Below are 25,708 nucleotides of genomic sequence, written 5' to 3'. Positions count from 1 at the left end.
CCTCCCCTGATCTAGATGTGAATCCCTTCATGATTAGGTGGGCTATATAAAATGCTTTTCTAACCACTTTGGTCACGTGGTTGTCAAGTGAGAGATTGCTATCAACTTGGGTCCCCAGGTCCCTAATTTCTTCTTCTGTACTTAATGGATTACCACCTATGTGGTAATTTGTGGGCACTTTGTTTTTGCCAAAGGGGATGACTATGCACTTTTTGGCGTTTAGCTTGAGGCCATGGCTCTGACACCAGTTGTCTGTTTCTATGAGGCCCTTTTGGAGGATGCTTGTGTCGGCTGGAGAGTCGATTATGGCACCCAGTTTGCAGTCATCTGTGAACTTGGTCAGCCACAGTCCTTCCGTGTTGGCCTGTACCTCTGAGAAATATATACTGAACAAGAGAGGTCCCAGGACTGAGCCTTGTGGGACGCCACTTGTAACTGGTTTGGAGTCTGACATGGCTCCAGCAATTCTAACAATGTGGGTTCTGTCCTTGAGCCAGTTTGCAACCCATCTAGTGACATAGGGGTTTATATTTAAGCTGATGAGCTTATCTATAATGCCCAAGTGGGGTATTGTATCGAAGGCTTTTGCGAGGTCCAGGTAGGCTGTGTGGACCACCTTCCCCACGTCAATGGCCTTGGTGACTGTTTCAAAGAAATCAACCAGGTTTAAGAGGCAGGATCTGCCTTAACAAAGCCGAACTGGGTAGGGTCCAGTGTCTCTAGTTCCCCAATATCTTTATTTACGAGGTCCATGATGATCCTTTCCATAGCTTTGCAGACCAAGCTAGTCAGGCTTATGGGGCGATAGTTTCCAGGATCCGTTGAGGCACCACCTTTGTGGAGAGGAACCACTGTTGCTGTACGCCACTCTTTGGGTATATATCCTGTAGTAAGGCTGAGATTGAACAGTAGTTTTATGTTTGGGTTTAGCTCTTCTTGGAGTTCATGTAGGACGCAGCCCGGGACACCGTCTGTTCCCATTGATGCTGTGTTTTTTGCTTTGGAGAGGGCAGCTCTTACCTGAGCATCTGAGATGTCAGGGGGGCAGCACTCTGCTGGGATAGATATTTGCCCTTTTGGTGGGGAGGGGGTGAGAAGTTTGTGCTGAACCTGTCAGCTAGGATGTTGGCAATGTCTGTGGGTTTGGTGTATTCTTTGTCATTTTGGACTAATTCTGAGCATATCTGGGAATTCCCACTCAGGTTCCTAACATTACTAAAGAAAGCCTTGTGATTATTCTTAGTGTCCTGTGCAATTTTTCTCTTGAAGCTGGCTTTAGATGATTTTATGAGGGCCCGTAGTTTTTTGCTAATACTGATCAGAGATGCCTTCCCTTTTTGGGATTTTGCTCTATCATGTAGTAGCTTCCTCCTTCTATTGTATAGTTTATTTATGGCTGGGGTCCACCAGACAGGACGTCTGCCTTTGGAGGATTGGGTCTTGGTTTTATTTGGGATTGCATGATCCATGCATTCCTGAATGTGTTCATAGAATGCGTTTATAAAGGATTCTGCGGTCTGGGCCGTATTTTCCACAGGCCCAGGGGCTTTGAAGGATTCCACCTCGGTTTTGAGGAGTGTGAAATTTGCTTTAGAGAAGTTTTTCACTGTGGTTTTCTAGGCAGAGGGTGGGGTCAGGATGTGAATATCCAGTGAGATTAGTTTATGGTCTGATCTTACCAGTGAGGGATACACTTCTGGTCTGGAGCATAGAGTCCCCATGTTGGTGATGATCAGGTCCAGTATGTTTTCCCCTCTTGTGGGAGTGGTAACAAGTTGTTCCATAGCATTTGAGTTTATAAATTCTAGGAACCTTTGGGCTAGGGTGTTGTAGCTAGAGTAATGCTCCCAGTCTATGTTTGGGTAGTTGAAGTTGCCCAATATAATAGTGTTTGGAGAGACCTTCATATTTTCCAGTGTTCTCAGGAAGGCCGAGTGGGGTTCCTGGGTTTGGGAGGGTGGTCTGTAGCAGGCTATAAACTGGAAGGCAGTTTTACCCACTGTTAGTTGCACATGGATAGTCTCTGATGCTTCGTGCTGTGCCACCAACCTGGAGGTGTGGGTATCTTTGACGAATATTGATACCCCCCCCTCCTTTTGTGGTTCGGTCCAAGTTTTGGGGCCGAAAAGCATGGTATGAGGTATAACCTGGTAGTGCTGGGGTGCTCTCGGGAGCCTTAAACCAGGTTTCTGTTACTGCACAGATATCGATGTTCTCCATGCTAAGGAAAGTTTTGAGTGTGTGCATCTTGAGGTTTAGATTTCTGGCATTGAGTAGCATTACTCTTAGTTTCTTATCCCTTGTGATACCTATGGAGGTGGGTTTGTCTTTTGAGCCTTGCCTAAAAAAGGCACTATGGGGTAGCAAGAGCCTTTGCCAATATCCGAAAGCCCAGGGGTGACAGGTGCAAGCTGTCCCTAGCAAAGCATCGTGGCTTGTCGAGCATGTCATCCCAGGCTGACAGGCATTGGATCCCCTTTGAATGACACCAATACTTAAGCCAATTGTTGAAATTGATCATCTTGTCTTCATATTGTGGCATCATTCTTGGTGAGGGTAAGATGCTACTCAAAGTCAGGGTCATACCGGCCTGGGCTACATGCTCAGACAGCTCCTCTATGTCTCTTTTCATGTAGTCCAGGGAGGTACGTCTCAGGTCATTCACACCAGCATGGACAATGACTGAGTCATATTTGTACTTGCCTTGGAGTGACCTGAGTGCTTGTGTTATGTGGCGGATCCTAGCGCCCGACAGGCAGCTCACCGTGACCTTCTCCTTGTTCAGCCTGGTGAGTGGGACGTCAGTGTGCCTGACGATAGAGTCACCTATTACAAGTGTATCAGGTGTGTTGTTTAGTCTTAAGGGCTGTGACTGTTTGGCACACTGGCTTTGTGAGCTATGTGTTGCACATGTTTTGTTTTGGGGTAGCGGTTGTTTGGGTGTCTGCTTTGGAGGTCTCTGCTGCTTAGGAAGATATGTTTTTGTGTGTTTATGTGTTTGGTTTGCTGTCGTGGTAGGTCTATGTGAGACTGGAATTGTACTGAGTGTGGTTTCCTTCTCCTCCTGACTGGTTATGCCAGTACTGAGCTGAGAGAGCTTAGCCTCCAGTTTGGCTATATGGTTGCATCTCTCACATGTGTTGGAATTTGTTGGGAGGAGGAGAGGGTTGTCTGTGTACATGAGGCAGTTGTTACATTGCTTCAAGATTCCCAGATTCACCAGCTGGACCAGAGAGGAGATTGACAACTGACCTTTGGACATGATAGAATAGTATTGGGAATTCCTTTATAATTGAAAAAAGGGCCAATGGGGAACAAGGTACTCAAGGGGAGTTTGTGAGGGTGTAGTGCTTTTAATTTTTTAGTGCTGACTTAGTGAGCAAGCACCAGGTAACTTAAATGCAATGTGTTACAGGTAACTTAAATGCAAAAATGACAAACAGTAACTTTCTTTCAAGTGAAACAAAGAAATAAGTACAGTAAGCAATGCAGATATCACTAGGGATCCACAGAAGTGCTGAAAAGCCGCATTTTAGGTGGAATTAGCGTTTCAGGGAAATAACAAACAAACAAGCATACAAACAAATCTAGATTCCGCAGGCCTGGATCTAATCTATGCTACAGCAAACAAGGTTTACCAATTTCAGTAAGAAACAGTTCAAATCCAACTCCCTTCACTATGAAAACCGTTTGCTGATGTGAATATTTGATAAATGGATATTCAATGTAAAGGGGTCAATGATTAGGTATTCACAGAAATAAAACTTCGATCAAGTAATATAGACCCATATATATATATATATATATATATATATATATATATATATATATATATATATATATATATATATATATATATACACACACACACACACACACACACACACACACACACACACACACACACACACACACACACACACACACACACATACATACAGAGAGAGAGAGAGAGAAGACAACTACAAAGTATAATTACTTGCAATATACTGCAAATATATCTGCCTCTATATTTCACTTGTAACATATCACGTGGCCCGTATCATGGTAGAAAACTTGTTACCAATCTAAGTATTTTTTTAATAAGTGGGATGTGTGAATGAATGAATGAATCAGTCAATCAATAAATAAGTAAAAGTAAGTCACCATTATGATCTCAAAAGAAAACAGTATTCGATAATGAATTTACTTTCACTGTTTGATCAAAAGGTGGATTATTTCAGTTTCATTTATGTTCATTTTCTAAAAGCAGAAATTTGCAAGTTTCTTTGACATGCTTCTATAGGCAGATCTAAATTTGTTGAGATAAGATAGTCTTGATATTATAGTCTCCTTCTCCTTCTCATAGTAGTTGTTTTACCATCCTGTCCTTATCAGATGGTGTTCAAAGGCTGGCTGTAATATCCATTATGTAGATCTCTTTTTCATCACGTCAGTGTGTAAAATACTTCCCTTCGTTTATATAATTTCTTATGATTAGTGAAGTCTTTAGCACACTTACATATTCTTGGATAGACCTAGTATTATTCCATTTGTAAGGGAACGCCATTATTCCTTTTTTAATCTTCCTTCCAAGTATGGTACATTTTCTTTCCCAAAAATACTTGCAAACCATGGTTTGCTACTAACTCACTGTGCTTGTTCCATATACACATTATTAGGAGTCATGTCATTTTCTGTTGAGTGATCAGCTTTATTGCCTGCTCTGTAATTACTTTTGTCTTTTATTTTTTTTAATAAAGTGAAGCCCTCTAGCTAATTTAAGAAATAAATTTAGTTAATTCACTTCATGTTGACACACCTTGTAAATGATTTATGAACATCTGAAACAACTCATGATTTTTTTAAGGAAGGAAGCTAACTGTTATCTCTTTCATTGAATGCAGTGGCTTGTCAATGGGAATCTTTACATTTAATTAGGTTATTTACTACCCTGTGGCATCCCTTCTCTAGGCCAGCAATCAAGGAGCCTGAATGCTCACCACTGACACCTGTGAGGGACGTTCACTTGGAACAAAAATAGATATACACACAGTATTTGCAGATGCAGCTCTCTGCATCAAGCACAATTTCCCTTAAGAACACACAGGAAACACACTCAGTCCAGAGTCTGGTTTGCCCTATCTCTCTCCAGGATCCCAATAAGACTCCACACTGGCACAGCTGTAGAGTTGATTCCTCAGCCAAGTGTCCAAGCCAAGTCCTCCAACACCCTCTCTGTGAAAACCAGTGCTCTGTGTCCCTCTTTCAAGTAGCTGACACACACACACACACACACACACACACACACACACACACACACACACTTGGGAAAGGCTGGCACAGATTTACTAGCTATGCCCCTCTGCCCAGACTATAAGGTAGTTACCACCACCAGAAACTCCAAAACCAGCTACACTAAGGCTCTTGCAAGGATTCCCAATTATTCTTAGTGAAACTAATGCTAATACATATGCTAGTGTTTTGACCAATGCAGTAAGGGTTTCAGGAATGGCCACAGTGTCACTAAATAAATATAAGTACTCTCAAAGGTTAAAATATTATATACAAGGATAATAAATAATAAAAGAACATGAATATACTAAGTATCTATTTACAATAAACACCAGGATTTCAATCAGGAAATATTAAAAATAATACAGATGAATAGACTCACACAGATACAGAAAAACAGTACTTAACAAATCTCACTATGTTTTCCTGACTGATCTAAAGAATTACTATTCCCCAGTTCACTTACTGGAGCAAGGCAAGATGAAGTAGGTGAGTGGTCTTCCTTCTTTGTCAAGTTTCAAAAACAGACTGCTCTGAGACTTCAGTCTCATCTAGTATTAAAACATCATTTTTGCCCTGGATTACAGAATGACATCACATATATCTGGACATCTGACTTCCGGTTCCCATACTACTTCCCTTTTCTAGAAGCTGCCAGGATTTAGCACGGATGTGTTACTGTACACACCTGTAGTAGAGCTTTGCTAAGATCTGTTGCAGCTTCTGGAAGTCATAAAACAATTTCAAACTTCCACTCTTCGAGAGTAGCAATTAGTTCACTGCTAAAGACAATACAGAAGGATTGCTAGTGCAGACTTTTTTGTCCCTGGCTGCATTGAGACTTGTGAGATATAATCTTTATGGTCTAAACCAAGTAATTTAATTTCAAGCTATTTTTCAAAGTTAGTTGGACTGAGATTAACCTCATCTCTTTCAGTATCCTCTGTTACAATGTACTAATTTTCACAGTTACAACAGTACAGTCTGATGTACATGTATATTTCTTTTCTGTCCATCAGGACACACTGTTGATACATTTTTAACACAAGCATCTGTACAAATCAGTTTGATATACAAATGACATATACTTCTTTACAAAACTCCAGCTAGCTATGCTGGCATATGTTACAGATCCACTGCCCTTCTTCTCCTGGTATAGCTGAGAATGTGTCATATTGTCACATACCCCTTAGATTAAAATATTATGCTTTCACTCCACAATTTCAAGAATAAAGGGTGGATATCTTTCTTTTCCTCCAAATTTCATCCCACCCCTAAAACCATGCTGTGGAGATTATTATTTACCATCTCTTCCCACTGACTGCAGAGGAGCAATTTGAAATGCACATCATAGTCTGTCAAATGAGGCACTTCATCCCACACTACCAGCTTGTGATCATGCAGATATTTCAACATTTAGTGGTGCTTTAGCAGGATTGTCTAACTGTCAAGTACATTACAGAATTTAATCCCATAGCCACAGTGGCACATTAGTATTTGAAATCTTGTGTGCTACCTACATAGGCCAGCAAGAAATTGAATTCTCATAGGCCAGGCTCTCAGCTTTGCATTAAATAAATGTTATTGTGCATAAAGAAAAAGAAGTGCTATGTGCTGGATACCTAGTGATCCAATACATAAGTGAAAGATAGTTCACAGAAATGACTGCTTTGCTTACTGTTCCAAACCTGCATAGGCTCATTCCTTCTTGTGTTAAGATTAAGTTGTCTTTCATTAACAGTTTCTTAATAAATAAATGCATTCATCTGTTGTTCTTGATCCTTGCTCATACTCAATAAATTAAATCAGACTAAATAAGACTTAGATGAATGTGGTCATGTGTCCAATTACACAAAAATACTTTGCATTATGAAATAACTGCTGGCTTATTGTCTAGTAAAATGTGACTGTATTGCCAGTTCCTTTAGGATAACCTTTGGGACTCTTCTTGCCTTGGGGCAGTTGGCTTTTGGATTCTTTTTTGCTAATTATGCATTTGTATACACTATATGATATTAGAAGGAAGCCATGGAATCATCAATGTTTTTTGTAAGGGGCAGTTAACCGTGATATTGTACAGTAATACCAGCAACCACCAATGGTTCTGTAAGGTGCAGCTAAGCATGATATTGTACCATGATTCCAGCAATCGCTAATGTTTTTTGTAAGGTGCAGCTAAGTATGATATTGTACCATGATCCCAGCAGTCACCAATGGTTTTGTAAGGTGCAGCTAAGCATGAAATCATGTCTTACCAGCAATCACCAGCAGTTGTTGTAAGGCGCAGCTAAGCATGATATCATACCATAATACCAGTAATCACCAACGTTTTTTGTAAGGTGCAGCAAAGCTTGATATCATACCAAGATACCAGCAATCACTGCCTTTGTTTCTCTGCTGCATGTTATGTACAAATTGCTTGGAGAGTGTAGAAAATGTTACAGTGTTGTTACTTGTGTCTATAGCTTTGTCTTGATTTTTTGTTTATCCTGTAGCAACTGTTCTAATGTCCTGGTCATTCCAATGTCAAATTCCTGTCAGAATTGTAACATGTGAACCATATAGATGTTCTTCGTGTTTCACTGTTGCAGTCATCACATTTGGGTTATCTGCCTGCAGGTAGCCCTCAGCTGGCCTGAATACCAGAGTCTTTGGATTTCTGCATCGAATGCTGTCTCCTCTTCAATGATGTCAGGTCGTCAGGGGTATAAAACATGCAGTTGACACCATTACATCTGTCTTTCTTGCAGTGCTGTGCCCAAAGCAGAAGCAGTTCGCAAGTGTCGGTCGGCTGACTCCTGAAATTTTCATTTTCGAGTTTCAGACCCGAAGTCTTCAAAAAAGATAAGTACCCTGTTGGGGATTCTTTTTCTTGCTCCAACCAATGTCAGTAAAAGTTAACAATTGTCTTACCTGTGGAAAGCAAATACCTCATAGAGATTTTCATTCGTACTGCATCCCCTGTTTAGGCCCAGACCATGACGTCCCTCGCTGTTGGTTTTGTGCTTTGTTCAATCCCCAAACTATTCATCATCGGGCTATTTTTGCAGCCAGTTACTTTCGTACTCTGTCTCAGTACTCCAAAATGGCTTCATTAAGCCATCCGACTACTGATCTTCCGAAAAAATGTAAAGATAAAGACAGAGACAGACTGCATAGGTCCAAAACTGCTGACGACACTTCCATTAAGCTAGTCGCCAGTCCACCGGTACTCATTGAGGCACTTTCGCAGCCCCTGATACCCTCTACTTCAGATTTGCAGGCCTCTACTGAGACCCATTCAGAGTCTGGTATGCCGCAAGATGCTTCTTCAACTATGGAACATGCGGATGTCTCTGCCTTGGATGGGTCCAGAGCCGCTGTGCAGGCACCGGCTTCTGAGGGTGTATTCAGGCCTACAGACATTCATTTTAAACCGACGCCATCATTTCTGTCCAGAAGTTCCAAATTCCTCAAGCCTAAAACTCACACTACACCTAGAAAACTGATGACCAAACTGCATGCTCAGGCCCATATGCCTCAAAAACAAATGCTTAGAATGGCTGAAGACCTTATTACCTAAATTAGGGGAAGCCAGCCTTCCGCCTCTAAGAGACCTAGAACTGAATTTCTTTCTGATTCTTCTGATCAGGAATCTGATATTTCTGCTCCTTCTGATTACCAGGATTTGTCCTTATCTACTTATGAGGATTCTGATTCAGAGGATTCCATTCCCTCTGCTTCCCCTCCAGAAGATTTTTCTTTTGGTGAAACCTTGCATAGTCTTAGAGAGCATTTCTGCTGGGAAAGCCAGGATTACTCTGAGTCAAAAAAGAGACTGAGGGAATTCTTACTCCTGCCTCAACACAGGCCTTTAGCTATCCTTTCTGTTCTGGACATTGTAGATGATGCTTTCTTGGAATCTAGCCTTACCCCAGACACTTTACCTCCAGCTCCCAGAAAACCTGATGGGTACTACAGAGTACCTGACTCTGACAAGTTTCTCTTCAAGAATCCTTCTGTGGATCCAGAGATCATTTCCCAAGGACCAAAGGGCATTAAGGCCACTGCTGCCACAAATCCTACCCCTTCTGATCGAAATTCTAGAGCCTTAGACAGATGGGGTAAGAAGGTATACACTTCTGCTACTTTGGCCGTTAGGGCTTTAAATTGCCAGTTTCACATGTTAAAGTATCAGCAGCATATTATGGGACTACTTAAACAGAAAATGATGTTGATTCCTGACTGTGCTGAACACAAAGAATTGCAAGATTTTATTCATTCTGCAGAACAAGTTGGCAAACATGCTTTGCAATGTGATTTTGATGCTTTAACACTGTAAAACTCCACTGCCAATCATGAGCAGACAGATGATCCACTGTGGCAACCCCTAACCAGGAAAAGCCGAAAGAAGAAGAAGAAGAAGAAGAAGCATCTTGCAGGGATGCTGTCACCAGGTCTGAACTTAGAAGGCATGCTTGGCTTAAGGAACAAAACTTGCCAGATCATGTTAAAGCTAAATTACTGGATGCTCCCTTAAACCAAGACTGCCTTTTTGGCAACAAAGCAGAAGAAGTCCTCAAAAGGATGGAGGAAAAAGCTAAATCTATACAAACTGTTAATGATTTCCTACAAGTACAGCCTCCCAGATTCAGTAGGCATTGGCCTTCAAAGAACTGGTTCTTTCCAGTCTCTTCCAGGCCTTCTCAGTCCAAACCCAGGAACAGCAGACCACCTAGGTTACAGTCTCAGGCTACGCACAGACCCACGCAGTGGGGGGCTCCCACTTCCAAAGCAATGAGTAGTAAGCCACCCCCCTACGGAAAAATGGCACAGTGACTTAACCTTAACCCTTCCAAGCCCTGCTCAACTACCTGCTCCCTTAGGAGGAAAGCTCGCCCTGCATGCAAAAAACTGGGAACTCATTACCCAGGACAAATGGGTTTTGAGCATAGTTTCCCAAGGATACAGTTTCCACTTCCACACACTACCAACCCCAAATGGTTGGCCAGACCTACCCCCAAATCAGTCGTTGGAGGCCCAACAGCAGGTTCTCTCTCTTCTCAGTATAAGGGCTATTCAACCTGTCCCAGCAGAACAAAGGGGACAAGGTTTTTATTCAAGACTTTTTCTGGTACCCAAAAAAGACAACTCTTGGCATCCTATCCTGGACCTCTCTATTCTCAACTCCTTTCTGGTAGTTCCAAAATTCAAAATGCTAACTTTTCAACAACTTAAGCAGAAATCTCATGGACCCACACGAATGGAAGCTAGAACCCAAAATATTCAACCTCTTGAGGAGAAATGGGGACTCCAGAGGTAGACCTGTTTGCCTCCCCTCAGAACTACCAACTGGACAAATCCTGCACAAGAACTCCCCACAGTCAAGCTTGGAAAGTGGATGCCCTGTCCTTTACCTGGGAAAGCCTCTTGGTTTATGCCTTTCCCTCTCTGCCGCTCCTCTCGAAGGTTCTACTAAAGATCAAGCAGGACAAGCCAAGGACAATACTGATTGCACCAGACTGGCCACACCAGCACTGGTACCCCCTCTTGCGCAGTATGACACTGCTGCAACCATGGCACCTGCTGCAGACCCCTTCCCACTGTCCCAGCAGGCGGGCCAGACTCTATACCCTCAGCTTCAAATCCTGAACCTTGCAGCCTGGCTAATTCCTTGAGCTGTCCTCCAAGCATCCCTCAGTAAGCAGGTGTTGGATGTCATTCTGAAGGCAAGGAGGCCTAGTACTAGAAAATTCTATGCTGAAAAGTGGGCTCAGGGAATGGGCACAATGGTTCCCAACTTACCTCATATTCTACAGTACTTAACAGAAATGCTCCACAAGGGCCAATCCTGCTTGTCTATTAAATTCATGCCTCTGCCATTTCAGTGCATTATAATACTGAGCCACCCCTCTTCTCTCACTCTCTGCTAAAACAATTCCTTAGAGGGGCCAAAAATTGAAGACCCCCCAGGAGAGCTCCCACTCCAGCCTGGGACCTTAACTTTGTAGTGGAAAAACTCACTCTTCCCCCCTTTGAGCCAGCTGCAACAGCAGAGTTGAAATTCCTTTCTTGGAAAACAGCCTTCCTTCTAGCCATCACTTCAGTAGGAAGAGAGTCTGAATTACAGGCCTTCATGGCAGTGGAATGCTTCATTATCTTCCATGCGGACAGGATTTCCCTCAGGACTAATCCTTCCTTTATGCCCAAGGTGGTGTCTAGTGTGGCCCTAAATCAGTCCATTCATTTGCCTACTTTTTTCCCCTAATCCACAAAACAAAGGGGAACAAATACTGCACTCTCTGCATGTGCACAGACAGCTTAGATTTTATTCGGACAGGACTAAGCCTCTCAGAAAATCTGAACAGCTGCTAGTTGGCTTTGCTACAGGGGCAGAAGGGAAGGCCATTTCAAAGCAAACCATTTCCAAATGAAGTGCCCATCGCATTCATTTCTACTACAAGCACCATGGAAAACCTACCCCACAGGGGATAAGATCACATTCCACCAGGGCTGCATCTACCTCTGCGTCTTTTCTCGGAGGAGTCCCTACCAGGGACATCCTAGAAGCTACTACTTGGAGCTCTGTACATACCTTCACCAAGCATTACCACATGCCTATCTTTTCTAAATCCAGAGCTGGATTTGCCACTGCAGTCTTGCAGGGCTTAATAGCTGGCCCTAATGCTCTTTAATGTCCTCCTCCCTTCTTTAGCTTTAGGAATCAACCCAAATGTAATGACTGCAACAGTGAAACCCAAAGATCATAGTACAGTTGTGTACACTTACCATAAATGTAGATGTTCGAGTGTATTCACTGTTGCAGTCCTGATTACCCTCCCTCCAGCCCCCTGCCATCTCTTGGCTCTACCTTTCCTTCTTTTCTGGTATATTTATTTTTTCTGGTGTATTTGCTTTTTGATGGAGGTGTACCATACCATATAATTGCTTCCTATTGTGGAGGCACCTGACACTTTGGGCAAGAAAAACTGATGTAATGGCATTGGCTGCATGTTTTATACCACTGGCAACCTAACATCATGGAAGAGGAGACAGCATCTGATGCAGAAATCCAAAGACTCTGGTATTCAGGCTGGCTGAGGGCTGCCTGCAGGCAGATAACCCAAACGTGATGACTGCAACAGTGAATGCACTCGAACATCTACATTTATGGTAAGTGTACACAACTGAGCTATCTGTGCCCTAGTGGAAATTGTGGAGGAAGGGAACATGTGCTTCCCAAAGCTATCCAGATCCTGAGATTCTTTTTTTGTCAGGGATGGATCACCAGACACTGGGTAGTAGATTTGCTCAAGAGTACTGCAGTAGCCACATTAGTGTCAGCTGCTTGAGATTTCATGAAGATATCCCAGTCCTTGGGAAACTGGAGACTCTGATTTGCTCTTTTCAGAATGGAACCACTACTAAGGATGGAACTAGCCTCAAAAATAGCTCCCTTTATTCAGCCCTCATTAGGCCAGTCCTTGAATATAATGCCCCCTTTGGTATGTATCTGTCCAGACATATGCAACAACTGGAAGACCCACAGAGATACCTTACTAAAAGGATACAAGGCCTAAGCAACATGTCTTAAATGGACTGACCCAATGCCCTGTCACTATACTCGGTATCCTACAGACTGCTAAGAGGTGACCTGTGTCTGGTATATAAGACATCCTCTGATCCATTACTGATGGATTTACTGCATATCAGCAAGTCAAATGGCATCAGAAATACTCTATCTATGGATGTAAACCTCTTCTGCAACATCAACAAAATGGTTTGGAGGTAAAGATATGTCTTGCAGAGGATACCACTGCTGGAACAGACCGCCCATCCACATAAAATAAAGTTCATCACTGTCTATTGTCAAGTGCATCTTAAATCTGTGGATGGGAAAGAGAAAATGTAACCCAGGACTGCCCCCTGTACTACTACTAGACAGAGATAGTTCATAAATGCTTTATCCCATGCATGGGTCCCCTCAAGTTATGTATGACATGATCCCATTTATTCTCATTAGGGGTAGTATATGATTATAGACCATGGGATGGGTAAGGCCAATCTATAACTAAATTGGATAGCTTACTGTGAGCATAAAAAATGAAACTGTCTAAGCTTAAAATGGCTTGCAAGGGCAGATAGCCTAGTACTTATTTATGAACTTGTGAACCTATTAAAATGATATTTATGTATGCAAGAGAACTAGAACATATCCGTATAGGATTATGTTACTCAAGCTTTTTCAAAGACTTTTGGTCATAAACATAAGCCTATGCTTATTGGGTGTGAGAGATGGCAACAGACATAATTTGTTACTTTATATATCTTTGAGGATGTGTACGCATCATTTTCCTTAATAAATAAGGAATAGTTTGGTAAAGATCAGGTTTGTTGACTTCCCTTAAAACTTGAATATACTGTAATTTAACCTGGAAATAAAATGATGGGAATAAAGTCCAATGTCAGGACCACAAGTCAGACAAATGTTTTGAAATGCTGCTTGGGATTTCTATCTAAAACGATTTACTTCAACCTAGTTTGACTTCAGTAATCCTATCTGAGAGAAATTCTGATTCCGTTAATATAGCTTGAATAGGCAAGGAACTCTGACACCAGTCTTTCATGACAGTAACATACCTTTCAGCATATACCTTCAGAAACTAGGTAAATAGCCTAAATCAGAAACGTATCAGAATTTGTTGATTTTTGTCTCAGGAAGTAACTGAATGTGCAGCTTCCTGTGAAAAGGCATTCTTTTGCAACTTGAAATTTCAGCCTTCTTTGGTTGTTTAATCCACATTTTTATTCACATACAGATTTCCTAACGACTAGAGTCAAATTTTATCAAAAGTTGAAAAGTTTAAAATCTATCAGCAAAAAAGCAGAGATGACTCACCCTTAGCTCTCTTCTAAGGATGCTAACTTTGTTCTTCACCGATTATTATTCAGTCTTCTCTTTCTGAGATTCTGTTTTTTATTTTATTTATTTTAACAGGATAGTATATACTGCATATCACCATTCATAAGCAGAATGCGCAGTTACTTGGATTGGTTGTACATCGTATTTCTCTCCTGGGTGATTCTCAAAACTACAATAATACTAGTTCACTGAGGCAGTCCTGGTAAAGCATTTAAACTGTAAATAAGGTAACTGAGTAAACACACAGTGTAAGTAAATCATTTACTAAACACTAAATTCTTTTTTGTTTCTTTATGCCTTTCTTGTTTCATATTGAAGGTGTTTAGTAACAAGAACAGTGATGTAATGGAGTCCACCTTCTATTCCCCCTGCATTGCAACACCAGAACCAGAATATGGCCTGAAGTGTTTAATCAATGATAAAGACCTGAAGCTGTTGGAAAAGTTAGGAAATGGATGCTTTGGGATCGTCAAACGGGGAGAGTGGAGGATGCCATCAGGGAAAGTTGTGAGTACAGATGTTTAGCTACGGACACATAAAAGCAAAGTTAAAATACATTGACCATTATATGGCGAGAAATCTATTCAGAATGCCTAACATGAATGGCTGTGGATGTTGCAGTGATGACCAACTCTCTCTGCTTTTTATGAATGGATATACATCCAGATGTTAAATTGAACAAAACCGTCAAGAATCTACTGCTGTTTATCTGCCTCATGTTTTCATTTCATTAACAAAATTGTTCTAGCTGCTAATCATCTAGAGATGATATTTTAATCTTAAATATTCTTAACTCTTGTAAGGTTTTAAACAAATACTATTTCCAGACAGTCACTCCCTCTGTGCTTCTATACAGCATAAACATTTTCTCATCCAATAAGCAGAAAATTTACTTACTTATTCCTAATGTTTATGATAACTTTAGCAAGCTGCCCCCAAATCTAAAGACCAGGGTTGGCATTTCTCAGAAAGATGGTAGCAGTGCACATGAGGAAGGGACTGTGAACAGAGGGAGTAAGATGAGATCTCTGTGTGTAATATCACTACAATCACTGACAATTCTAAACTAAAATAGTGACTAAAAGGTATATGCCTTTATTACAGTACTCTGTGCGAATTCAGTGATGGAGCACACATTTTATTTCACACTCCAGCTGTATTCACTAAGCAACACTCCTGAAACCAAGTTATGGAGTAAAGATAGGAACACAATACAGTATAACACTTTTACCAGTTAATGATCATGTCAGAGACAGGAGATTAGCTGAACACCATTCATATAAGGATGAATGATTAGTAAACTTTTTTTTGTTGAATTATTTTGAGGGAATACTAAAACTATCAGTACACATTTGCAAAGTAGTGTGATCCTACATCCCTGCCCTCACTTATATTTAATTCCAAGGTCATTACTTCTCATTGAAATAAAAAGTAATGGAATCACAGAGTCATAGAACATGCAATGCAAATTGTTCCAGTGGCCATTTAAGCCTTGTTTTACCCAACATTAGCTCATACCTCTTTATTTAAGGAGCAACAGGCGAGTTATACCAGTCGTGTAAAATCAAGAAACTCTGACTAAAGACAGCTCAACCTTCTGGTTTTCACTAAATATTATTTTTCACTGAGATGGCCCATTCCAGCTTTAGTACTTCACTGCAAAGCTAAGACATGAGGGTTGAATGTAATAAGCCCCTTTTGCATATTGTGTGGGCCCGATAACACTTTCTTTGTATTCCAGTGTTAATTCTGAAAATAGGATTTTTTATTATATCTGAGTTGGACCTGTTTAGCTAACAGACATGATTAAACCATAATAATTAAAATAATAAAGTCTGTATTAAAGGTAAATTTCTCTACTGCTCAGTGGCAAAGTGTAAGTCATGTAGAAACTGCTTTTTTTTCCTTTGATTGACTCAATTCAGCACTAGTAATGCCCCCTAATGTGTAAGCCTGAAATTTTCTAGGCTGTACCTGTGAGGCTTAATTTAAGTAAAACATCTGTCAATGAATAATGGACACTAAAGGTTTTCAGGAGTGAACTGAAACTTTTGGGCAGTTTAAGTGACTTGTTTATTATGTCACAATATGTTCCTGTAGCCATACGCATTTTATGTTGATAAATAAATAAATAAATAAATAAATAAATAAATAAATAAAAATAAGTACATAGCCTGCTTTCAGTTTGATGGGGGAGGGTCTGGTGTAAACTTAATCATTAATGAACAGAGTAATCATACTTGAGGCTAATTGGGACAAGAATTATGAAAGATTCAACTGTATTTTCTTTATTGCCTTTCCTCAGTAAATATAAATAAAGAGTAGCTGTTATTGCAAACATGAATTGCGTTATTTTTGCTATTAGTTTTGTGATGTACTGCATACACTTTCAAATGTTTATTTGCTTATTTGTTTATTTACATTTGTTTACTGGGAAAGTCTAACTACGCCAAAAAGATCTCTTTTCAGCAGAGGCCCAGAGAGAAAAACGTCTAATATAGGGCAATAAGACAATTTGTAATATCTTCAAAAACAGTTTATTACAATTACAAACATTTTATAGAGCATATTCACTTTTAGAAAACAAAATGGGAAAATAGAAAAAGAAAAAAGAAAAAAAAATGTGCAAGATATATAATGTACAGTGGCCTTTCTTTTGACACTCACATTGCTAAAGTGGTTAGAAAGACCTTCTGCATTGCCCACCTGATCATGAAGGGATTCACATCCAGATCTAGTGAGGTCATTGTTCCCCTGTACTCTTCACTTATCAGACCAATGATCGAGTACAATGCCCCATTCGGGATGTATCTCACCCGACATCTGCAGCAATTGGAGAGACCCCAAAAGTTCCTCACCAAAAGGATAAAGGGACTCCAAAATCTGTCATATGCTGCCAGATTGAAGAAACTCCAGCTCTACTCAGTCGCATACCGTCTGCTCAGAGGTGACATGTGCCTGACATACAAGGCCATGTCCAACCCGGAATTAATGGACATGCTCCACCTCAAAAATCCAAATCCACCAAAACCACTAGAGCAAGCGACTTAAACCTTAGCACGGATATAAATAGGACGTGCTGGAGGGATAGATTTATCACTCAGAGACTCCCTATGCTGTGGAATAAAATCCCGATCCATGTGAGGCAGAGCACCTCGCTGACTCTGTTCAAGAGAAATCTAGACCTGTGGATGGGAGATCGTAGGTTTACCCCGGGAATCATCTCTGTGTCACTGCTGGACAGAGGCACAACAAACTAATGGGCACAGTATTTTTTCATATAAGGGGTGGCGTAAGCCACAAAAATTTGGGCTAGGCTTATAAATGCCTTAGGGCAGATAGCCTAGTATAAACCTATGAACCTATGAACCTAAGATATCCTGCAGAAATATGCAAGATATCAGCATTTGTATTGCATGCATTGGCAATCTTTCAAAGCTAGTAACAGTATATCTTTGGTTAGAGCTAGCATATAACATTGTGTCATTATCCAAGAAAAACACAGTTAACTGAAAGAAATAGAAATCCACAGAACCAAACCACAATATGTCCTTGCTAAAGAACCTGATTTATTGAAACTTTGTTTTAGTGTGTTCATCTTGAAAACAAAGGCATTTTCAGAAATAACACAGTGCTAAGCAATACTTTATTTTAAATATACAGTGATCATGTGATAAAAAAGTGACCATTTCAGTACCTTGTTATACAACAATTTTGGGTACTTACGTATTATCACAACCAGATTGTGAAGCGGCATGACTTGTAATGTTTTCGCAAAACGGTGTGCGGTTACTTTACAAGGGGTGTGTAAACTGTTAAGTATTTGGTCAGATATTTTATTTACATAGGAAGATGAACAATGCCACAATTCCTCTTCCTGATGGGTATCCCTTCCCGAGCTATACAGATGAGTGTCGCAACACAGTCATCGGTAATGTTAAGGCGGATGAAACTCACCACATTCCGAACAATACTACCGGCCCATTTCAAAGCCCTGTACGAGGCGAGACCAGAATGTCTGTTTGTTACATTTGGGAGACATTTCTGGGAATCCTTTACAATTTACAGCCCTTGTTGTTTATATTGTAACTGGGTCATTGGAATCAACAAGTTCAGATAAACAGTAGTCTGTCTGTGAAGCGGGATAAAGTGTAACGGGCCTTACATAGGAGTTCTGCTGGGGAGAAAGGCTGCTTTCCCTGAGGAATTGCTGGCCCATTACTCAGTATTCCTTTCAGGCACCTTGGATTTTCATGATTACTGGCCATGAAAACTTAGACGGAATATTAATGTGTAACTTCCCTTTGCTAAGGTTGCAAAGAGGAATGCATGATTTCTAATTCAGTGTAGTAATGCAGAGTTCAAAGAAGTAATGAGGCATGTCACCCACAAGCAGAAAATTTGACCATCTCGTTTTCCTGACACATACCCACTGTGACAAAATAGTACTTAGGTGTGTACACACCCCTTTTAAGGTTAAGAAAAGTGTTTTATGGAAAGCATAAGGAATTCTGCCACTTCTCATCTGGTTGCAATAATACGCAAGTACCCAATTTTGTTGGCTGTAAAGGGGAATTTTACCATCAGATTAAACGAGTAATGATGCCCCCATATACACCAATTTGATGTTGTGGTACTGGGAAATTAATTTTGTATTTTGCCCTGAGCCAAAAGTCCAAAATTCAGTATAGAATAAAATGTAGGAGATGATGATACAGATTCCAAAAGAAAGCAGTATGTGATTTTATGAAGGTCTAACATGCTGAAATGTGTTGAAATGCCACATAAATATTAAACCAGCTAAGTGGCATTTTGTTTATATGCAACAGTGCAGGGAGTATTTTGTAAGTAGGTAAATACATACTAGGATAGAGGAAAGCTGCACTTTGCATGTTATTATTTTTTAACTAACAAATTCAGGTTTATTCCATTCTTGCTTTATTGTTGGGGTTTAGGTGAGTGTCGCTGTAAAACATCTGCGGAATGATGTTGCAGGTGATTCAGATGCTTTAAACAGCTTCCTTCAAGAAATAAACACAATGCACTTACTGGACCATCCTAACCTAATCCGACTTTATGGACTTGTTCTAACTCCACCTTTAAGAATGGTAAGTTACTTATTATACCTTGTTTGTTAATTCATCCTGTTTTGTTCTAACTGTAGATTTATTTATTTATTATTTATTTATTTACATTTGTTGACCGGGAGTGTTTGACTGGATGTAGGTCCATTTAAAGCGGAGGCCCAGGGAGAAAAGCTCCACAGTTAAAATATACAGACAGTAGTTACATTGGATTTACATAGCAATTAACAATTTGATCAACATAGCAATTAACAATTACAAACAGAGTTACAGATGAAGAACATAGTACATCAGTAGACAACTAGAATCTTTATCATCTGTGAAGTACATAACAGACATTAACAATTGTTACAATAAGAAGTTCCTAATGTATAATAAGTATTTAGGCTTATGAGCATCCGAGCTTGCTATAATCAAGGTAGTTAGTGGGGTGGAAAGAAAGGTAGTGGGTGGATGGGGTTGGTGATATTAGAGGGGGAGTTGCAAGGACATAGCCAGCATGTTTTTAGGTGCACTTTTAGTAAAGTTTTGAAGTGGGTGCATGATGGTACGGAGGTAATTGTGGGTGGGAGGGAGTTCCATAATTTGGGTATGGCGCAAGAAAATAGTGCTTCTCCAACAGAGTTATTGGCTTTAGTGACCTGTAAATGATTTGTGTTGCTGGATCTTAGTGGTCTGGTGGTGCGATAGGGTTGGAGTAGATTCTGGAGGGAAGGGACTTTTAGTGGATGGTTTACTAGTTTGTGGGTGAGTGAGAGTTGATACCATTGAAGGAGGTGAAGGAGTTCAAGCCAGCCCAATTCAGCAAGTGAGAGGCAGTGGTGACTGCAGTAGGATGCCCCTGTGGCAAATTTGATGATTTTGTTGTAACAGGTCTTGAGCTTGTTTAGATCGCATTGCCTTAGGTTGGTATATATTGGAGAGGCATAAAGTAGGGTGGAGATAAGGTGGGAATTTGCTACTGAAATCTTTGCTGCTTTGGTGAGAAGTTACTTATTTCTGTATAACGCTCCTAGTTTTTTATGGACTTTTTTTATGGTCATGGATATGTGAATGTCAAATTTTAGTTTATTGTCTATTTCCACTCCTAGTAATTTGGTGTGTTCTGTTGGGTGTATAGTGATGTTGTCTTTTGCTGTGATGTTAAAGTGAGAGCTGTTTTGAGTATGTTTGGTGGGTTGGAAGATGAGTAGTTTAGTTTTGTTTGGGTTGAGTATTAATTGGGCATCGGATAACCAAGTTTCAACAGAGGAAAAGGCTTTCTGTGTGACTGTTTGCAGTTTGGGTAGGGACTGCTCCATAATCTCCATGATGCTCCATAATCTGAAGAGTAGTCTTCCAGGAGTCTCCTTTGTAGAGAAAGTTGCTGGAGAATAGCAGGAGCCATGTGATTAAAGGAGGGCAATTCTGAGATCAACCTGTATGTAAAGGACTCTACAGAGATTGCTTATCAGCTGCATATATGAATCTATTTAGGGTTTCTATCCTTTAGTCTTATGATATGCATGCAAATGTTAGATGTCCTGTAATGTGTATGGAAGTGAATTTGCATGGCATTCCTGTCATATGCAGAGCTGCATATGACAGATCTGTGGTGCCTAACATTCTTGGTCTGATGTTTACAATGGTACTAATCACTGTGAGTTGTACCTGTAGCTGGGACAGTCTGATAAATATCGTGACTTGTGGCAATTTTAATTATGTAAAGTTCTTGCTATCATTAGCTTGGTGAAAGGCTCAAACATTTTGGTACAGAGAAGTAGACTAGTTTCTTCCTCACCTATATAGGTTGTGACAACCCTTTTGTACTTATAAGGTCCAATGGTTACAGTTAAGTAAAACTTTCTAGAATCATCAGAGTGAATTTGATCTGCAGTATTTGTTATAGTTGTGCTAACATTTAAGAACAGACCATGCCAGAAAAAGTAGTTAGTATATTTTTTTTACAATTTTTTAAAATTATAGTTTATTATGGAAACATGTATTTGAGCAGGCATGCATGTGTCGGTATTAGCGTGTGTGTGTGTGCATACATCTGTGCGCATATGCACATGTGTGCACGAGTCCAGCCCCCCAGGATTCCCATGTTATACATACAAATAAACCAGTGTGAATATATAAAGTCTACTACACATTAATTTTTTTTTTTTTAATATTTTAACCATGTTTACCTGTTTTGTTCTTTGCCAGGTAACAAGACTGGAACAGAGACACTTTTTCACCCACGACCCAAGTACATTGTGAAGTAAATATAGTGTTAAGGGCAGGAGCACCTTTCTCCCCAAGCACAATATATCGAGTAATCAAACATGGAGGGCAATGGATGCACTCTGCCACTCTTTGCCTGATAAATGCATATTAAATACATACGTGCTTTGTATTACTCTTACAGAAAATTTTTGTGTTAAAGATGACCACCACTGTGCAATGAGTATACTGCTTCAGCCTTTGACCTTGCCTTTATTTCATTCCGTCCATTGACAAGACAGAATACCATCTTTCTGCCCATTTTAAGTAAATGTAATTATTGAGTCTTATTGCATTTTACATCTGTCAGTGGCATTACTTGAGTACTGTAGAACAGTATAGCTTCTTTGTAATTTTAATTAGATGAGCATTACTTGTATTTGAAGTACTTGTACCTTATTGGGCACCATTTGCAAAAGAATATTCATAGACAAGCTTCACAAACATGAGAAGCATAGCTTACATGCCTGACTTTCTCATCAACACCTATTTTATATATTATTTTATCTTTAACTATAGCCGTAAGGGAGTTCTTTCGTGAAAATTAGGAATTTAAGTGTTTTTAAACTGATGGATCCTCTAAAATGTCTTACATCACTAAAAGTTAGTATAACTGAAGTTGTTGTTGTTGTTGTTGTTGTGTCTTTCGGCTTTTCCTGGTTAGGTGTCGCCACAGCAAAACTCCGGTCCGCTAATGATTGGCAAAAGATTTTTACGTGCCGAGTTGCCAGTCGTGATGCACAGCCTTTAATGAAGGTATGTCCCTTCATGCATGTCTCCACACAGAAGACGCTTTAGCTGAGAATCGTACGGGGCAACATCTCTGCTGTGAAGCAACAATGCTACTGGAGCACCTTAGAATGCTTAAATATGCATTTGTTTTTGCAGTTCTCTTTAGAGTTTATCTTTTGTAATGCATAAGTGATGGAGGTTTTCAACACCAGTCTCTTCAAAGCCTGAGAGTATTTATCCTCTGAAGCAGTACCATTTATTAACTTTTTTAAGTTTTGCAGTTTCAGTGCTGTTCAACATACTACCTTTTAAATTCTATAGGTGAAATATTTGCAGTTGTGAGATTTAGTAATGTAATACCACCTTACAGTACAACAGAGTATTTTTTCATATAATACTGTCTAGGCTATGTTTTTTCTGAGTTATGTAATTCATCATTTTCACTATACTGATGCTATAATATTCATGCCCATGAACTGAGTGGGAATTGATCTGTCTGAATAAGGATCATCTGCTGTAACCAGTACAACCTATGCCATAGGTGATTAATTATTATGTCTTCAGTGGAAATTCTAATAGTTCCTGAAGAGGGACCTCTTTATATCAGACCTTTCAAGTATAGAAACCATTTTAAGTGTTTTGGAATCAATGTAGCCTAAACACACCACACAACTAACCATTAATTAACATTTTTCCTTACTGCAGGTGACAGAGCTGGCACCTCTTGGGGCCCTCCTTGACTACCTGAGAGCAAGGTATGCAAACTTCTCAATCCAGGTGCTCTGGCAGTATGCTACACAGGTTGTCGCAGGCATGGCTTACTTAGAATCCAAGCATTTCATTCATAGAGATCTCGCTGCGAGAAATATCCTGCTAGCATCTGAAGACATGGTTAAAATTGGAGATTTTGGACTCATGAGGGCACTGTCTAGTGAATCGGATCATTACATTATGTCACCTCATCGCATGATTCCTTTCCCATGGTAAGATGCATCAGCTACAGTTTTGTTTTGTTTTTTTGTGCTGTAAACTGTTGCATTCTTCATCTGTACAAAGCTAATTGATTCTGTACTGCAAATGTCATATTGTTGTCCACTGCTGTCTTGCTTTATTTGCATGTTGCATCTAACTTGCTCATTCTGAACAGTTGCAACAATCCCTGTAGACGTTCTCCAGGATACTGTGTCTCAAATTAAGTGCATTTTCAGAAGGTTATTATTTAGGTTTCTCTGCTTAGATTGTACCCAAGTTGATTTTTTTATTTTGCATCATCTTCTGTTTGTCAGTTCATTTATTGTGTGCTATAAATAAAACAGCTGTCTCTTAGCCTTCAGATGTTCTGTCCTTTGTATTAAGTGTTGCCATCATATTTTATAAACACTGCATAACAATTTTCTGTTACTTGCCATACATCTAAGGAGCTAGAATACATTTACTTCATCTTTCAAGCCTTGTCTCACTGGTACTGCTTTATTTCTGCTAGGAATCCGATATTCTGTTTTGTTCCTGGACTAATTTTCACTACTGCTGTTAGTGGACTCTAGTTCTGATGTGTTCTAGCTTTTTGTTTCAGATCTTGGCTGAAAAATGGCCTTCAGACAAGCTCATCTACCCCTAAACAAATCCATTAAAAATATAGTATGCAGGCCTACTTTCATGAAGGGACACACTGTACCCAGTGGAATTGCTGCATCAAAACCAAATAAATTATTAGCTGTAGAGAAGCTAATGAAGGATTAATCTAAGACATAATAAACTTCTATATCTCTGAACTCTTTTATGAAAATTCAGGTAGACTCCAGGTATTACATGAAATTCATCTTACGTATGCAAATGGTTCTACAAGTGCACTCTGTAATTGTTCATTCAGAATGTGGGTCATAGGCATGCCTGGAAATGGCAACAGTTCTTACAGGTAATTAAAAGAGGCTGTAAGGCCACACACTAGAGATAACACCAGTGGCTCTACTCAACAGAGGCACTAGGAACTAAGGTTGGGTGGCACTATGCCAGGGTAATCTCATGGCTAGGCTTGTAAAGGCCACAGGGCCATAAGCCTAGTACACACTCATGAACCTATGAACTATAATCATGATAAGAATTCTGTTCCAGTGTACTTCATGTTCTGTATTCTGTTCTACATTCAGAATAAAGGTATGTAATAAGCAGGGCCTTTGCATACAACACAACAATGAATAAAACTACTTAATATCTTATTTTATGAAAAGAGAGAAGCTGTAACCGCCCCAATTTGTTTATATAGTTTTTTTTAATTTAGGTATATGAATCAGTCATTTCAGCATGGCTGCTGTTGCTGTTGCTCTAATGTAGTAAAACATGTATATGTCTAGTCACTGGCCATGATCTTCACATCACCGGCACATAATGCATTCAAGGTTTCACAAATCTGAACATTGAACAATGTCACTACTCCACTTATGCATAACAGTATGTATGTTCATCTGCTTGTTTGGCACTTTCTGCATTGTTTATACATCAATGTCTTCCACTAGGTGTGCACCTGAAAGCTTGAAAATTGGAGCCTTCACACACGCTTCAGATGTTTGGATGTTTGGAGTGACCCTCTGGGAAATGTTTTCATACTGCCAAGAGCCATGGGTGGGACTCAATGGTAGACAGGTATGTAGCTTTAAATTAAAAATAATGATTAATGACCATAAATGAAGATGTATCTAAGATCTATCTGTACAGTTTATGTTGTGTACCTGTATGACAAATGTAAGTTTCCTTTCAAGTATGCTTTTTCCAGTGTACCTTGTATAGCTGCCGTACCACTGTATAGGAAAGTAATGAAATTATGCTAGCCCACTGCTATAGATGTACTATGCCCACCTGTTTTACCAGTGACCTCAATTCACATAGCAGCTCGTGTTCTAGAGAACCAGCTCAGTCAGGGAGAATCTGAACTGCCAAGGTCTGCTTCTTCCTTAGGGAAGGGATACTGGGTAGGGAATGCTTCATTCTACTTTAAGTTATTTAGGTGTTTTTCCACAAAGCACGTATTATATCCAACATGAATAACAAACAGTACAGCAAAAATAGTTAAAAATTGGCAAACTGGCATCTATCCCCTTTATAAGTGATATTGAAGTGGTATGTTTTAAGACAGTAGACTCATAAGTATTTATAATGGCACTGAAAGCCATACTTAGTGGGACTGGAAATACAGAAACATACCTGCCCATAGCCTTCATTCATACATTGGAATTTGGCTTCTAGGGCAAAGTTTGAGCAAACATAAAGGAAAAAATCATACCTTGCCTATAGTGCAGCAATCACCGGCAAGCCTCTCTCCTGAATCTCCTGAATACTGAAATAAGCTTGTTGCGACAAGACTACTGTGTCCAAATGAGGGACACGTCATACTGCAGTAGACTCTGTGGTGCTACCATGTTCCGGGCAGCTTGAATGGGTTATTGACCAGTCATCATATAGATATAAAATATGA

At 40.0% G+C, this 25,708-nt stretch overlaps 1 protein-coding gene across 1 annotated transcript in view; it reads left to right on the top strand.

The window, feature by feature from the left end:
* TNK1 (tyrosine kinase non receptor 1) overlaps positions 1-25,708 on the top strand; it is a 368,229-nt gene that overhangs the window by 247,808 nt on the left and 94,713 nt on the right. The window contains exons 5-8 of the mRNA XM_044077026.1: positions 14,495-14,683; positions 19,132-19,284; positions 22,945-23,222; positions 24,753-24,879. Of these exons, the coding sequence (XP_043932961.1) occupies positions 14,495-14,683; positions 19,132-19,284; positions 22,945-23,222; positions 24,753-24,879 (747 nt within the window). The remainder of the gene's footprint in view (positions 1-14,494; positions 14,684-19,131; positions 19,285-22,944; positions 23,223-24,752; positions 24,880-25,708) is intronic.

Source organism: Protopterus annectens, chromosome 7.part0 (genome assembly GCF_019279795.1).
Source record: "Protopterus annectens isolate FY-2018-M chromosome 7.part0, PAN1.0, whole genome shotgun sequence".
Lineage (NCBI taxonomy): Eukaryota > Metazoa > Chordata > Ceratodontiformes > Protopteridae > Protopterus > Protopterus annectens.
The sequence above is the reverse complement of the archived record's forward strand: the minus strand, read 5'-3'. Positions and strand labels throughout refer to the sequence as shown.